The sequence below is a fragment of the Emys orbicularis genome, chromosome 10 (assembly GCF_028017835.1).
Source record: "Emys orbicularis isolate rEmyOrb1 chromosome 10, rEmyOrb1.hap1, whole genome shotgun sequence".
Classification (NCBI taxonomy): Eukaryota; Metazoa; Chordata; order Testudines; family Emydidae; genus Emys; species Emys orbicularis.
The window spans coordinates 2,744,754-2,760,740 of record NC_088692.1 but is presented as its reverse complement, the minus strand read 5'-3'; the positions used below and the strand labels follow the sequence as shown (position 1 = coordinate 2,760,740).

General features: G+C 52.0%; 1 protein-coding gene across 1 annotated transcript; it reads left to right on the top strand.

The window, feature by feature from the left end:
* The first annotated feature begins 2,508 nt into the window (after positions 1-2,508).
* Positions 2,509-12,282, top strand: AQP8 (aquaporin 8). The gene is made up of 5 exons (XM_065412669.1): positions 2,509-2,759; positions 8,491-8,617; positions 9,551-9,765; positions 11,055-11,189; positions 12,240-12,282. The coding sequence occupies exons 1-5, from the start codon at positions 2,509-2,511 to the stop codon at positions 12,280-12,282; spliced, it is 771 nt and encodes a 256-aa protein (XP_065268741.1).
* Positions 12,283-15,987: the final 3,705 nt, after the last annotated feature.

Here is a 15,987-nt window from a genome sequence, read left to right as displayed (position 1 = left end):
CAGCATCACAGGGACGACAGCGCTTCCACGGAGCTGAGAGTGCTCAAGCCCTCGTGCCTGGGAATGCGCTTGAGTCTAACCCCCCAGCAGTGTGGACTTCCCTTTGCTTCTGCTGGACAGGGGCTGAGAAAGAGTTTTAAATGATGGTCGCAAAAAAAGGGGAAGGTTGGTCAAAGAGGAGGAGGATCGGGTTGGGGTAAGCACTGGGCTGGGGCTCAGGAGATCGGGATCCATTTCTGGCTCTGCCACAGACTGCCAGTGTGATCCTGGCCATGTCACTTACTCTCTCTTTGCCTCGCTGATCCCATCTGTCGAATGGGGCTAGCAGCACTCCCTCGCTCTCAAACTCTGTCTGTCTTGTCTGCTTAGACTGTAAGCCCTTCAAGATGGGGCCTGTCGCACTGTGTGGGCGGACAGCACCAACCGCATCGGGGCTCTGCTCTTGGTTGGCCCCTCTAGGTACGACCAGAATTGGCCGAGCTTGCAAACCCCCATACGTGTGTCTGTCTGTCTAACACAATAACTTTTGAACGCTGCAGCCAATCAGTTCCCAACTTCCAAGGAATGATCTCGACCCCAGAGGTCAGAGCACTGTTGATTTGGGGGGAATATTGGAAAACCGAAAGGGCGAATGGGGGACACAGGGAGCCCCTGCCATCTAACAGCTGTGGGGCAGATGCTCAGCCAGCAAGGGGAGCTAGAGGGAGAGGAGAGAGATGGAGGTCTCATTCCTTCCCCCCTAGCCCACTGCCTCCCCACAGCCTGCCCCTATGGTGAGGGGGAGAGAGGGGGCACCAGCCATCTGCCCATCCCCTCCAATCCAGGGGAAGAAAGGAGAGGTACACAGAGACCCTGGTGCGGGGTGGAGAGGGATTCAAGTTATGGGGGGAAGGAGGGCATGGAGGGGCACATAGAGCCCATGGGATGGTGGGGAGAATGGGGTTCTCTGGTATGGAGGGAAGGGATAATGGGGGGCACAGTCCCTGGCATCGGGGGAGGAGAGAAAGGGGGAGACACAGACTCTGGCATGAGGGAGAGGGAGGGTGTTGCAGACAGTCCCTGAAATAGAGGAAGGCGGCACCTGGGAACTGGTGTGGTGCGGAAGCAGGGGGCCCTTGGGGTGTGCAATGGGGTGAACCTATAGCAGCAACGCTGTGTGCGGGCCCTCGTAACGAAGAACGATGCCTCTAAAGTGCAAACTGCCCCCAAAGCTGATGTGCTGGGCCGTGCCCGAGGACTTCTCTCCCCCTCACCGTGGAACAGCTCCCAAGCCAAGGTTTGTGCCTTGGGTGCTTTGGTCAGGCCTGTCCCCATCTTAACTTGGTGTCACCCGACCGCCCCGGCCTCCAGCTTCGCATGGTCTCGTTTGGCTCAATTTCACGTAAGTCATGAAGGAGAGCCGTGAGCCGCCCGTGAGATGAGTCGGGGTCTCAGTCCACCCTTGCTAGTGACACAGCTCCTTTCTTTCCAGTTCAGTCCGGGTTCAGCTGGGAACTACTTGCTCAAGGAGAACTTCCACCAGAGACCCGCCGGGGAGCTTTGTCTGAGGAAAGAACGCAAGGCTGGACTGTTTGTGGACGAGGAGGCTATTTTCCTTCTCCCCGGAGCCTGCTGCTGTCATAACTATTCTGCTTGCTTGCTCCTTTACAGACAAATAAGGCCCCCACACGCGCACACGCACTTGTTCTTGGAAAGGGAGCGAGACCAGGTGTGCAAATGGCACATTACGCTCTGAGAACAAAACCCAGCAAAAAGCACTCAGAGCGTCAGGCCCATTGTCCCTCCAACTGGCACTGACGCGGATTGTACTCTGCACTTCACACGGGGGAAGGAACCATAGTCCCCGACTTGGCAGAAATCCTTAACAAATCCTTGAACCATAGAACCATTAAGATAAATAGCTTTCATACTCCTGTGGGCTGGAGTACCTGCCTCGGATTTTATTGCATTTTTTTAACAATGTAAATCCATTCCAATATTTTTTTAAAGCCTCCCATACGCGGTGTCTCCGTACAGGTCAAGTAGGGAGCATTCCAATATTTCCATGAGACAGATAAGCCATTCCTCTAGGTGCAGTGCGATCATTGCTCGCTGAGGTCCTGCTGGCGTCAAGAGGGCTCTGCAGCTCCCAGAAGAACAGAGCACTCAGAAAGTAAGTACCTCAGTGTAACCAAGGCATTTAAAAAATCCACACAGAATTTCTGCCTTCCAAACCCTTTTCAGTGGTTTGGCACCAGAAGGTCCCCTGTTGGCACCTGATCATAACAGCCCGTATCTCTTATATGCTGTGTGAAGTGCCTAGCCCACTTGAGGCACTTAAGGGGTAATTGGAAGAGTGCTCCCTGCTTTCGGCGCATGCTGTCCCCGAAGGAATTAAGCAATAGTGTTTGTATCTGGATTGTTCTGAATTTGTGTCAGTTCCGTGGTGAGTCTACTCCGCTGTCTGGCAGTGCCCAGCCTGGCACTGGATGCCATCAAAGCTCCACTCGCTTCATTTCAGCTCCCCTGATGTCTGACCTGGAGTTTGGTGGCATGTCCATAAAGGAGGTGGAAATGGACGGCAAGTACAAACCGCCGCAGCCTCACTGGTACGAGCTGTATGCCCAGCCCTGCGTGGCCGAGCTCCTGGGCTCGGCGTTGTTCATCTTCATCGGGTGCGCGTCAGTGATTGAGAACGTGGACGGCACGGGGAGGCTGCAGCCCGCCCTGGCGCATGGGTTGGCTCTTGGGCTCATCATCGCCATTTTGGGAAACATCAGGTGAGAGAATTTTGGGGACGTGGCCACTTGGCACTGACTGCGCAGCGAGGGGCTCAGACAGTCACAGAGCAGGGGGCAGGCGTCCAAAACATAAAGGCTTCCTGACACCTCCCGGGAAAGCATGTGAATGTGGCTCTGCTGAGTGATAGCTAGCTAGAGTGAGCCTATTCTCTGTGTTTCTCCTGCCTCGTTTGTGTTTTGGATCAGTAGATATAATTGTAATAGTGATAATTAATAATCACACTGCACGTTACACAGTGCCTTGCAGTTAAGGTTTATTATTGTTTGTATTATGGTAGTGTCTAGAGTTCCCAGCTGAGATCAGAGCAGAGCTGCATCGTGCTAGGGGCTGTACGTACACATAATGACAGAGAGCTCTTGCTCTTACGATCCAAATAGACAATGGGACAGATTTTTAAAGATATTTAGGCGCTTAACTCACAATATCTTTAAAAATCTGGCCCTAGAGGGATAAAGAGTGGGAAGGGAAACTGAGGCGCACAATGAGGACCAATTTGCCTGAGGTCAGTGACAGAGACAGGTCTCATGATTCCCAGTCCAGTGCTTCTCTCCGAGTTTTGCAAAGGTAGTTATTATTGTAATTGCATTATTAAAATTGGGAACAAAGCCCCAGAGAGAGAAAGATACAAATCTCCTCTGAATGGTGACTCTAAAACAGGCACTGGGGAGTTCCACACCTAATAATAATAATTAATAAACCTGTTCTCTCTCAGCCCCTCCAGATCAAATCTGCCCAGCCTACAAGTGAAAAAGTCCCCCCCCTCCCCCATTAATTGCCAGTCCTGCAAACAGCCTGTGTTCTGATGATCAAGGCATGTCCTGTGTGGCTCACGTATGATCAGCAGGAGTCCTGGACCAATGGAGGGATATTATGTCTTTGTCTTATGAGGGTGGAATTAAAGTCTACACCTCAAGGTAAAGATTTTGCCACTGGGACTTAGCAATTCTGCTGATGATGCGTGAGCCAGAACAGAATCCAGCTCCCTCTCCCACAGCTGCTTTGGCTCGGCAAGGCTAAGAGGGAAGGATGGGGTAAAAATTTGGGTTTGTTAGTAAAGCCAGCAGCTGTGGCTCTGACGCCCTCAGGGAGCAGATCTGTTGAAGAAGGAGGTTCCATTTTTTATCATCAGTGTGAGCCACTGTCTTGCTGTGGGAAGGAATAGAATCCAGGTCTTCTGACTCCTGCTTCCTTGCTCTAACCTCTGGGTACGCCGCCTCATGGGCATCACCGGCTTATTCCTCAGTTAAAGACATTGGGCCAGATCCTCAGCTGGTGTACATGAGTGTCACTCCATTGATTTTAATAGAGCAAAGCCCCTTGATCCCATGGGATTTCTCAGTTAGCTGGAGATGATTGTGATGTCACAAATATGAATGGTCAGTTCAGGAGAGGAATAAGCAGCTGGAGGTGGAGCTCTGAGCTGCCAAGATCTGCTTTCGGGTCACTCTTCTCCAGGACTCACAAACGGTGGAAGGGAGACACACGAAATCTCCACTGTCTCTCAAAAGGATGCTCCGCCAACTTTTCCATAGCGCCTCGGCAGCTTTCGAATGGTGGATAAAGCAGGTATTTCTGTACGAAGCAGAGGGTGTTCGCAGTCTTCCCGCTCTGGAACGAGGAGGGCGTTGTTCAATTAAAGTTTTTCTGCAAAAGCATCATTCTGAACCGACTAACTTGGGGTTAGAAGTTTGTTTCCGAGACGGAACCAAGAGGCTGCAAAAACAAGTTTGTTTTGATCAATGCTCCATAAAAAATAGGCTGGAATCCACATTTTATGACTCTATTAACTGCCTGTTATTCAGAGTTATCTGTGGATTGGTTAATGTATACATAGAGTATACGTAGGCTAGCAGTGAAACCCAAGGACCCCGTTAGCCTTTGCTGACAATGCGCCTAGTTTTAGAATGAAAAAACATAAATGATGCTCAGGTTTCATGACTAGCAATAGATTGGACACTCTGCACTCGGGTGGCTAAATAAACTATCCTTTAACCCACTAACAGACACACTAGGTGGGTCCCCGAGTATACACAGGTCTGACTGGAATGCTAAATGGTTGGACTAGGCTGGTCGCTGGTCTCCATTTCCTGAGTGTGCTACCTAAGCTGAAAGCATCTGTTACCTCTTGCAAAGACAGGGTTTAAGTCACTGACTGGACCATTGAAAGTAGAGACGGGAAAGCTCTGTTCGATCACCCCACCCATCCTCCTCAGCCAGGGCAAGGCTGTTCCCTCCAGCATTCCCCCTGGTGTGTCGTTTAGCCATAGGTTTGCCCCCCTTCCCACTGTTAGGCACTGCTGAATTTCATCCACTACTCTTAACTGTGCCCCTGTGACCACCTGAAACAACTCCTCGCCTTCCTGGGTGTTTATACCCTACACATACAGTTACAATGAGAGACCCTGATTCAGGGAGCTCTTACGCATGTGCATAACTTTAAGTACATGCTTAAATCCCATTAAAGTTGATGGGACTTCACCGCGTACTTTGTGTTTAAGGGCTTCCCTGAGTCAGGGCCATATACTGCAAATATAGATCCTGCAACTCGCCTAGTGGCCAGAACACTGGACAGGGACTCAGGGCCTCTGGGTTCTATTCCCACTCTGCCACTGGCCTGCTGGGAGACCTTGGGTAAGTCATGTCGGAGAAAAACAGAGTTCTCACTCTCCGGTTTGGGTGCAGCAAGGCAGATACTTTATTATCTCTAGCAATTGCGTGGAGGGAGAGAGCTAAACAGGTCTCTCACAGGTAAACAATTACAGCAAGCATTTATACCTTTTGTTACATACAATAATGAGCAGCAGCTGCATTTTGTTTATACATAGGTCATCCTGATATCTTCTTTTTCTCACCTCTATTTAGACTATAGTCTACATTCCATACTTATCTAACACGAGGTCGCAACAACTTCTCACACAGTTCTTTCTCATTCGCCTCACACAATCCTCACTTCTACAAATCTCACGTGATTAGGCTTACAGCTAGCCTGACTCTTGCTCACAGAAGAGACTGTTTGCATTGAAATCCCCTTCAAATCCCTGTCAGTTCTTGCTCTACTTCCACAGTCACTTCCCCCCTCTGTGCCTCAGTTTCCCCATCTGTAGAATAGGGATAATGATCCGGACCTCCTTTGTAAAGTGCTTTGAGCTCTACTGATGTGACGCGTTAGAGAAGAGCCAGGTACTATTGATGTTATTAGGTCCAGGATTGGGCCCTATCATTTACATTTTCAGCCCCACACCAAGATTACAGCTGGAATTGGCCCATTGCCACAGTATAAAGCTTTGGCATTTACCTGAAAACTTAATTAATTCTCTGCTGGTTCGGTCAATTAAATCCTAGCAACTCCATTACCTCTTTAATGAAAGCTGAATCATCAGAAATAATCACAGTTCCTAAACCCTCTGACTCATTAGCTTTGAGGGCAATTTATTATCAGGGTTTATTGGTTATGAAGCTCGTTCGTTAATGAGCGTTCCCCCAGTAATCTGTTTTCATTAAAAAATATTTGCATTTGCCTCTCACTGGTACTTCTAGAGACCAGTGATTTAGGCCCTGTCACAAGACAAGAGGCCCCCATCCTGCATGTGGGATCCAGGCATGTGAACCTGTTAGCCTCATTACAGGATTGGGGGCATGCAATGCCTTGAGCGCAGGACTCTGTCCACACAGATCCTGTTGCAGGATCGGGGCCATAGAGCTCTGGGATTCTGGGCTCCGGCCTTGAGTATCAGTCAGACTTTGCCTACGTGTGACAGGCATGGAGTGTTACACTGTGCACCACCCCCCTGACTGGCCAGTGCTGAACGGCTTTTGCTCCCTTCCTGGTTTTCACAAGAGAGAAATTGTTCCAGAGAAGAGGCAAAGGATTTGGGGCGAGAAAACGAGGACCATTCGGATCAGCACTAGCTGATGTATGAAGCCTCGTGAGCCCTTGTCATCCCCTGGTGGGGCTGCTGCCAGGAGAAAGAGGGAAAGAGGCTAGCCGGCAGGGCGTTCTCCTGAGGGAGGGAACCATCTGTAGGCCACATTCCTGCATGGGCTGGGGAGAGGGAGGACAAGGAGACCCAAAGAGTCTTTCCCAGCTCTGATTTCTCTGGGAATCAAAGGAAGAATATCCCTACCCTCTCCTCATTTAACCTCTTCCCTTGCAGCAATGCCTGTGAGTAACTAGCTCAGCGCGGCTGCAGGGTAATCAGGGACCGTCTGTGCATCTTTACATCTGTGGAGACACAAATATACTCACATGTTGGGAAAGTGCCCTGCACACTGTGGGCAATATCAGGAAAAGCCCAGCAATAATGACAGTTAACAGCCATTTCTGCTCCAGGGCTTTTTGCTGTTTTCATTCGTCCTGTTTGGGTCTTTGCGTTTTCTTTGCGATTTGACATCCAATACCCCAGCCAGGCAGAAGAAAGCTGCTTTTGGTCCCAGCTCTCCCAGCTGCCTGTGAGTGTTGGGCATCTCTAAACTCCCGTTGCCCTCCGGAAGGGTCCTGGCACCCTGGCAGCCAGGCTCACGGCTAGCCTGGGCAGGCATAGCTTCGTTACGCCAGCAGTGCATTTGGCCTGGGCTCCACAAGGACGTCGCAAGGGAATTGGGGTTATCTTGTTGTAACCCACGCAAGGAGAGAGTGGATCTTTGTCCCCCTCAAGTGGCTGGTCCACAGGAGAGATTACTGAGTCTGCTGCTTCCTACCATCGGCTTTAGCTCAAGTAGTGGAGGCGTGTGCTTTTGATGCTGGATGTTCCAAGTCCAGGCCCTGGTGATGGCCCAAGCAGGGTCAGTAGCACAGCTTGTCAGTGAACAAATCCCTCCTTGGTCAGAACAGTGAATATGGGGAAAGAAAACCTGCAGGCCAAGTTCTGCTCTCACATTGCATGCCAGGCCAGAACGAGGAGTCTTAGCGAAGGGCACTCGTAAAACTGTCAGCACCAAAGAGGAACCTTGAGGGAAACAGCAGGGGAAAGCAATGCTCGTTCCATGCCCTGGGTCCTCGGCCCCTCCCTAAAGGAATCCATGGGCTGCGTGTTGCCGTGGTCGCTCCCCTGGGGGGGTGATAGCACCATCAGCTGCTCAGAGAGGCCTGATGGTGCAAGGCCGGGAACTCTTTGCAAACATTTCCCTTTCCTGGCTCCTGCCCTACGAGTTAACGGTCCCTCCACACTGTTTCGGTGTAAGTAGCCCCCCATCTTTAAGCTCCTGTAATCCTAGAATATCAGGGTTGGAGGGACCTCAGGAGGTATCTAGTCCAACCCCCTGCTCAAAGCAGGACCAATCCCCAGACAGATTTTTGCCCCAGATCCCTAAATGGCCCCCTCAAGGGTTGAACTCACAACCCTGGGTTTAGCAGGCCAATGCTCAAACCACTGAGCTATCCCTCCCCTCATGTGCAGTCAGTCTCTGGCTCCCTGTCACAGCCTCAGAAGCTTTCCCCGACTTCTCCCCCTTAATCATCTGTCCAGAATGAGCAGGGCAGGGCAGAATCCAACAGAGGCAGAGCAGGATTGTGAATCGCTGCCCAGGCCTCTCACCGGTGTGCAGCTGCCTGGGTAACGGGTCATTTTGAAAGAGCATAAGGTTTAACTGAGTCTGAATCCAGCTTAAAGGGGTCATTTCCAGCTGGGCTCAGAGTCTTCTCCTCGGGGGAACTCGGGGTAGAGGGTCCCACAGCTGAGATACTTAACATCTCTCTCCTGTTGATTCCAGCGGTGGCCATTTTAACCCAGCTGTCTCCTTGGCCGCGTGGCTGATTGGTGGGCTGAACATCATGCTGCTCATCCCTTACTGGATCTCCCAGCTGTGTGGGGGGCTGATCGGAGCTGGCCTGGCAAAGGTATGGAAATCAGGTGACTCTTCCTTGCTAAGAAGATTAAAGGGTTAATTTCCTGGGGTCTTGGGCTCCCCTCCATGCAGACATGTGAATCTCAGCAGTGGGTACGGGCCCCTCAAAGGCAGGTTATGTTTCTCAGTGCGGTTTGCGCTGTGTCAGAGAACAGTTTGTCATGCACCATTGGGCACATGCTGGAAGCCAGCACCCAGCAGCTGCAGGGGAGATTATAGCATCCGATCCTAGTTCAACTTACAGAAGTAACATTGTGCTTGGAATCTGAACACCAATGGTCATGCGCAGCACCTCCTTTGTGGGTATGGGGTTCATGTAGTGGTTGGAGCACGGTGCTGTTCCCAGCTCTCCGGCTGGCTCAGTGAATGACACTGGGCAAGTCACTGCCCCATCGCTCGGTGCTTCGGTTTGCCTGTCTTTAATGCGGACATACCTGTTATACAGGGTGCTGGGAATCTTCATTAACTAATGTTCAGTGGCAGTTGCTCAGTAAGTGCCGCAGGGTTATAGTTATTTTATTATATACAGAAGAATGCATATTCCTCCCGTCGGCTACAGCCACCTGCACTTACCCCGCTATTTACCATGGTCTTTCCCATTTTATGTTGCCCCTCTCATCCTCCAAAGTACTTGATATATAAATAGCATCTACGTTGCAAACCATTAAGCAGATACTGGAGGTTAATTTCTTTACAGCTTTCCTAGGGTAGCTGGTGGCTAATCCACTTGTAATTATCTACAGGCTAAAAGCCTTTGCTAATGAGTTTACATTCGCTAGAGACTTAGGTTGACTTTCAGAAAGAAAGTGATCAGATTAGCTGCTCTCTGCCCTGATGTTATATCCACCTACACTGTCCTGACTGGGAACCAATAGCCATGGTGTGGAGATTGAAACTGTACCAATTCCAGGACTCTCTCTTGTAGGTTATGACAGCAAATGACAGATACATAAACGCCACTGGAGCGGCTTTCACTAGCATCACAGACGACGGGCAGATCCCCTCCGCCCTTGTGGGTGAGATTGTCATGACCATGTTCCTGGTCTTAGCCGTCTGCATGGGAGCCATCAATGAAAAAACCAGCAGCCCTTTGGCACCTTTCTGCATTGGTTTCACTGTCACCGCTGACATCCTAGCTGGGTGAGCCGGCACAGCCTTTTCTGTGTTCTGCGGAGCCGTGTACCTCTGGAGGACTGAGAGCTGCCAGACATTCCTGTCTGATGGCTGCCCAGCAGCCCTGGGGAGATGAGTTGGTGGGTCTGGATTTAGTTTCTATGGCAGACAATAAACAGTGATTAGTGTCTCCTGATGCAGAAAGTCCAAGGAGTGACTGGTCCGTGGTGGAAAGTCCCCTGTTACATGGGAGTAGGTGCAGGGCTGGGGCACTCTGGGAAGCACAGGGGGGTGGAAGCTTGCCTGGTTGCACGCGTGCTGAATAGGTTCCATGGATATTCAGTGGACTTTAACTGATGCTCTCCCGGTGAGGTTCTCTGGCCTGTGCTATCCAGGAGGAGATGATCATAGTGGTCTCTTCTGGCCTTCATGTCTATGAGTCACTCCGGCTGTTTTCACCAGCCTGTTATTCATGTTGGGAGGAATATTGGCCACACATGGACAGCGCCCGATGACGGCGTCAGAAAAGACCAGTCTGCAGGCGTCTAACATGCTGGATGCTTGAAGCCAGATCAAGTTTTTCAATAAGCTGTTGTGGGCGGATACAGAAGAAAGTCCCCCCCGGGCAATGCTTGTAATAGGAAGCCCTAAGGACACAGAAGCCGGTTCATTTTGAGTCATTTTTTACTGTCTGTTCTGGCTGTTTTTAGGAGAAACTGCCCAGCTTGGCCTCAGCACGCACCAATTTTTCAAGCAAGCAGGCTGTTTACTTTCTTGTGTGCCGGGAATCAGATAACAAGAGCCCGCAATTCTGAATGCTAATAGGTTAGTTATTTAAGGGAGAGCCCCTCTAGTGGGATTTGAAGCTCTTATTTAAACACTGCACAGACGTCAGGTGCAAATGTTTATCCGTTGCTGGAAGATATGTATCAGTGCCCCTTCCGCAGCACATTGTGACCTACACACAGTAAAGAGCGTAAAACCCAAGCTGCTAACAAACCCAACATTTAAATTTAAAACGGACACTTTCATTTCCATGACATGAAGCTTTTTACAGATATAGGTGCTCCCTAGCTAACAGCTAATGCTGGAGTCCATACAGGCATGTTCCTAGGTCTGTCAATGTTATTCAGATGAGTTTTGCAATGGTCATTGTATTTTATATAGTAGATCTGATTACAATAGTCAGCCATCAGTGGGGCATTATTACAGAGATTGTTACTTTCTGAAAACAATTTGTCCTTGGAGTTCCGTGGCAGAACATGGTATATTCAGCAGGATGAATTGTGAGACTGTTCATTTGTTTTCTCTTTCAGAGGCGCTATATCGGGGGCTTGCATGAACCCTGCCAGAGCTTTTGGGCCAGCGCTGGTAGCAAACTACTGGGACTATCACTGGGTTTACTGGGTAGGGCCCATGGTAGCCAGCCTGCTAGCTGGTGCATTGATAAGGTAGGTGAGGGGACACTGTCTATAGTGGAGATGAAATGTGTAAGAAGAGGGAAAGCTGTGTGTACCTTGTCATGCAGAGGTCCTGGGTCTAATCTCCACATTGCCATGTACTGCTTGTGTCCGTCTGTAAAACAGGCCATGGATATTCACTAAGTGGTGAGTCCAGTCCCTTCTCTCAGGCCCAGATGGGAGGCTTTAGCACAGAGGGGCTCCCAGGGAGTCGGAGCAGGAGCAGTCTTCAGTCACTGGCTGTGGTGTGATCGGAACTGCTCCTTAGGCTACCCTGGCCAGTTGGTTGCTTCCCCAACCCCCAGCTATGGGGGAATGACTGGCAAATCCACATGGTAGTGGATCCAGAGGCCCTTCCCAATGCCCTCTGTCTCCCAACATCCTGCCCCCCGGAGGTGAGTTCTGTAGCACACGCTGTGTGAGCTCCTGCAACCCTCCCCACTCATCTTCTGATGCCGCACTAGAAATAAGGATTCCAGAGGCGTTGGTGAAAGTGTTTTTCTGGGCCTTGATTGGCGGAAATGCCTCCCCTGGGTGATGCAAAGTTGGCCGGAGGGAATCTGTTACCACGAATCAGAAGGCCAGAGGCACAGGAACAAAGTTCCCTGATCAAAAAGAATCAGCAGTAAAAGCTTCAGCCAGATCCTAACCAGCTGCGGACTCTTCCAGCCCCCGTGCTTTGGAGTTTCCCCCTCTCTCTGAATGATGGCAGTCCCTTAGCTGTTTAATGTGCATGCCCAGCTGGAAAACAGGGGACGTCTAGAATCCTCTGCATGTTCCTAGAGTCCCTGTGAAGGAAGAAAAATTGTAGAGGTATAAATCATCCCTGAATACAGCATGTTATCCAGCTCTTTCTGGAGCCATCACTCTTCCCTTACCAACCTCCCACCCATTTGTCTATCTTTCCCTCCCGCGCGGTAGTGCCGACTTGGAGTGGGACGTGGGGTTGTGTTTTCTTTGCCTGTACACAGCCCTGCACTCCTGTAGTGGGGATGGTACATACGCTGCCCATGCTCATCTCTCTCTGTTTTGCTCCTGAAGGCTCCTGATTGGCGATAGGAAAATCCGCCTGCTCCTGAAGTGAGCCCTGGATTGGGACTGCCTGCAGGACACAATCACTTATGGATAGGAAATCGGCTCTACTTGGCCCTCGGGAGAAACTCTGCTTCACCACACACCAGCGCCTCCGTTCTCACTGTCTGGCCACGTGGAACTGCTCCGGGATCCCAGCTTTCCAGTCTGGTTTCCCCAGAGAGCAGGTGTTGGCAGGATGATCCCACTTGAAGCTACAGATTCTGTAAAAAACAAACAAACCAAAACCAAACAAATCGCTTGTATTGAGATCAAAGCAAAGGCCTGTCTGGCTGGGTAGGAGCATTGGCCTTGCCTCTCTGTGCTGGGGCAGTGCCTCTTCCTACTGCACAAACGGCAGCCAGAAGCCAGGGCAGTTGTCCTGGGGATTAATATCCCGTATGGAGATAAGCTAAAATGGGCAGGAGGGTCTGGCGGGAAGTGATGCAGCAGGGCTGGCCTGGTTTGCACAGCGCTCCCGCTGGCATGATGGAGTGCGGCTGCAGCACCTCGGTGATGCCAATGCGCTTGCTGCTCCAATCGCTGGGGAAATTTGCTTCCTTGACTTTTTCTGTTCTGGAGATGGGAGCGCCCATCCCTGTGTTCCCCTGGCCCCACCGCGTTCCCGGCGCAGCACACGTGGTGCTTCTGGAGAAAGCACTTTATCATTGTGTCCCATGGCCCCATCGCCTGGGCTGGATCTCCAGCAATCTCTTCTGCTCCCCAGGGCCGGCTGACATCTCCGCCGGTTGCCAGACGCTGTAGTGAGGAGCCTCCTAATAAGGTGAATAAAAGCCGAGTTGAACAGAAATGCCTGTGGAATGTGCGTCATAAGTCACTGCGCCGACACTAATTGATTTCTGAATTCTTAAAAAACCAAAACAAAATGGAAACAACCTCCCAACAGTTGACCAGAATGTAAATTCACAGAAACATGGCAAGGCGCTTCCCAGCACTGGGCAGCTGAGCAAGGTCACTGCCCTGCTGAGAGCCTGTCCCCTGCGCCCCACCCCGCTGGGATCCTGCCCTCTGCGCCCCGCCCCGCTGGGATCCTGCCCTCTGCGCCCCACCCCGCTGGGATCCTGCCCCCTGCGCCCCACCCCGCTGGGAGCCTGCCCTCTGTGCCCCACCCCGCTGGGATCCTGCACTCTGCGCCCCACCCCGCTGGGAGCCTGCCCTCTGCGCCCCGCCCCGCTGGGATCCTGCCCTCTGCGCCCCGCCCCGCTGGGATCCTGCCCTCTGCGCCCCACCCCGCTGGGATCCTGCCCTCTGCGCCCCGCCCCGCTGGGATCCTGCCCTCTGCGCCCCGCCCCGCTGGGAGCCTGCCCTCTGCGCCCCGCCCCGCTGGGATCCTGCCCTCTGCGCCCCACCCCGCTGGGATCCTGCCCCCTGCGCCCCACCCCGCTGGGAGCCTGCCCTCTGTGCCCCACCCCGCTGGGATCCTGCCCTCTGCAGGTGCCCTGCCCCGCTGGGAGCCTGCCCTCTGCGCCCATCCCTGCTGGGAGCCTGCGCCCTGCCCCGCTGGGAGCCTGCCCTCTGTGCCCATCCCCGCTCGGAGCCTGCCCCCTGCGCCCCGCCCCACTGGGAGCCTGAGCCCCCCCCTGCTTTCCACTTTGTCTCCTGTTTCTGACTCTCGCTCCCTTTTTTTTTGGCCTCCCCAGGACCATCCTCTCCTCCTCCCTTGCCCTCCACAAACCTCAGCGGCACTAAAGCCCGTTTCCCTTTCCCCAGAATGGATATTTCCTTTTAAGGCACATTGCTATCCCAGTCTGCTCCACTGCAGGATCCAGTGCCTGAAGCCAGCTCTGACCTGATCTGTCCTTCCAAAGACAGAACTCTCCCCTCTGCCCCATGACAGCAGACCCTGTAGCAAGCCGAAGGAATTGCTCAGCGGCTCCCTCCTGGCACTAGCACCACTGCTAGTACAGCAACTGGCCAGCAGAGGATGCTCAAGCAAAAAAATCATGTTGGATTAGAAGATGTCTGTGCACACACGTCCCTTAGCTGGCAAACGGTGTTTGCTTTGGTTTATAGACCATTATGGTGGCTGTCATTGTAAATATACATAACCGTTTACAGTAGCTGGGTAGCAGGCAGGGCCGCCGAGAGCGGGTTCAGGCCCCGGTGAAAATTTTTTTTCGGGCCCCCCAGCAAGGGCGGACTGGCTAAACAGGACCGACGAGTGGTGGGGGGGAAGCCGGGCCCCGGGCCCCCTTCCGGACTGCTGGGCCCCGGTAATTTGTACCAGCTTCCCCCCCCCTCGTCGGCCCTGGTAGCAGGTGACTAGCTTTCTTCTCCAGAGGCCTCTCAACACTACACAAAGCAAGAGAAGAGGAAACGGTGAAGGGGACGTGGTCTGAAGCCTCAGCCTAGGCTCACAGACTGCAAAGCGACCGGGGAAAGGGCAGGAAAGCCTGAACGTTGGCGCTCCAGGGGCCATGCGAGCACCCTGCTGAGTTTGCACAATTCATAGAGACTGAAATCAGAACCGGTCCTAGTGCATTAAATGGGGCCTTTCCACTGGAGGCAAGAGAGTGTCGCCTGCAGAGCTGGGAACACTGCGTTCTAACTTATCTAGGTATTTAGTAGCTGTGTCCTCAAACAGCTCTGCCACCGACTCGTTTTGTGTACTCAGGAAGTCACGTCACTTCTCTCCACATGCCGCCCTACTTCAGAGGGTGTTGTGGGGATTGATTAGATAAGAAAACGTTCCGGGCTATAGAAATGCCCTGTGTGATCACAAATAATCGTAGGCAGAGCTGGTAGTGCCCCCTATGCTTAAAGCTGCTTGACACTTCCCATTACAAGACCCTGTTTTCAGTTGCTTATAATTTTGTCTCAGGCTTCAGAACTTTGGAAAGTTTGAGCAAAAATGGTCCAGCTGTTTCTGAGAATGAGGCGAGGGGAAAATATGTTGTTTTTCCAATGTTCAATACTTTTAACCATTTAACTGAGCAGTTCTAGCGCCCCTGTGCTTTAGAGGAGTGAGGAGCCTGGCCGGGGAGGGGGGTGGAGACTGGGCTGGCTCGGTGAGAGGACTGGGTTTAGTACAAGGAACTGAGAGGAGTGGGGGAAGACTGGGACAAGGGGTGGTGTGGTGGGGAGAGAGAGGATAAGGAGAGGGACAGGCTTAAGGGGATGGGGCAGAAGGGGTCAGGTTTGGAGGGAACAGGAGTGGAAGCATGATGTGACCACTAGGACACACTTCCTTCCAGAACCTGGAATGGAACCCAAAATCCCTGAGTCTTGACATTACTCTGCTGTCAGCAAATACCTGTGAAGTGTGTGTGTGTGTGTGTGTGTGTGTGTGTGTGTGTGTTCTCCCCCAGAGCACCGCAACCTGCTACTGCTGTCAGTCACTCTGTTAGCTCAAGTGGCAGAGGTCTGCATGGTGGATCTAACGGTTCCAGCCCTGCTGACGACCCCGGTGGGTGTCGCTATGACGGAATTTCTGGTTTTTTCAAGTTTGTTTTTTTAATTGGAACTTACACGCACAGGAGCCGCTGTTAAAGGGCCATTATTATGCTTGCAAAGACAAGCCCTGAAAAGTTAGGAAATACCACACTTCAAGGTTGCCCAGGCACCTTCGTTCAGCCCCCTTGTGCCTATGCATCGTAAAACTGCCTCCAATCACACGATCACATGCCATAGGGCCCCCTCTCATTCCGTGCACAGTATAGACCATGCTATGGGGCTGCATCTAGTAGTGAAGGAGGCT